General features: G+C 62.7%; 1 protein-coding gene across 1 annotated transcript in view; it reads left to right on the top strand.

Annotated features, from left to right (window-relative positions):
- The first annotated feature begins 590 nt into the window (after positions 1-590).
- The window catches only part of Tmem229a (transmembrane protein 229A), a 5249-nt gene continuing 5093 nt past the window's right edge, over positions 591-746 (top strand). The window contains exon 1 of the mRNA XM_004643325.1: positions 591-738. Within this exon, the coding sequence (XP_004643382.1) occupies positions 591-738 (148 nt within the window). The remainder of the gene's footprint in view (positions 739-746) is intronic.

The following is a 746-nucleotide window of genomic DNA, read 5'->3' as shown; positions in this document are numbered from 1 at the left end:
GAGTCATTTTCACCAACATTCTCAACGCCCTCCACCCTTGCTGTAACCAAAAAAAGAAGAAAGTCGGGAGGAAGGAGAAAGAGAGGAAGGAAAACGAAAAGACAGAAAAAGAGAAGCGCTGGCCCTCTATTTCACACTCCATTTCTGGAATGACCTACTTCTGCCAGAAGAGAACGGGCGCTCTAAGGTGTGCCAGCAGGCTGAAAGGGGCATAAAATACTCCCACCCGAGACCACGCCGGGGTGGCCAGAGCAGCGCGTTTGCTCTCCGGCACACCCAACTCTGCACCTAATTCTGGAGGACTTCGAATCTGCCCTTGGCCCTGAGAAAACTGAGCGAGCCAAGCACCTCGACCAGAAGAGACTGGAAAGGCAGGTCAGGCCTCCAAGCAGCATTTCCAATGCAGGTGCCACGGGGGCGGGCAGGCGTGAAGTCTCCGGCTTACTCTAGGTGACAGGGACACAGCTGGCGCTGAACAGGCACATTAAATATACAGCAGCGTCGTTTGGTCCCGGGCCCAGCCCCGGGCCGTGGCGCCCGGCCATCCGTCTCCGCCAGCCAGGGCTTGGCCCGGGCTCCCGCAGCCGGGAATGGCCCGCAGCGCGCGGCTCACACCTGTTAGGCGCTGCTGCCCTCCGCGGCTCCGCGCAGCCCGAGCCCTCCGCACGGCCGGCGGGCTGCAGAGCGCGGGGCGCTGGCCCACGAGCCCGGCCGTCTTCCCCGGCTGCCCCCGGCTAGGCTCGCGC

The sequence above is a fragment of the Octodon degus genome, unplaced genomic scaffold, assembly GCF_000260255.1.
Source record: "Octodon degus isolate 3935 unplaced genomic scaffold, OctDeg1.0 scaffold00170, whole genome shotgun sequence".
Lineage (NCBI taxonomy): Eukaryota > Metazoa > Chordata > Mammalia > Rodentia > Octodontidae > Octodon > Octodon degus.
Note: the sequence above shows the minus strand (reverse complement) of the source record. Positions and strands in the feature narration are given on the sequence as shown.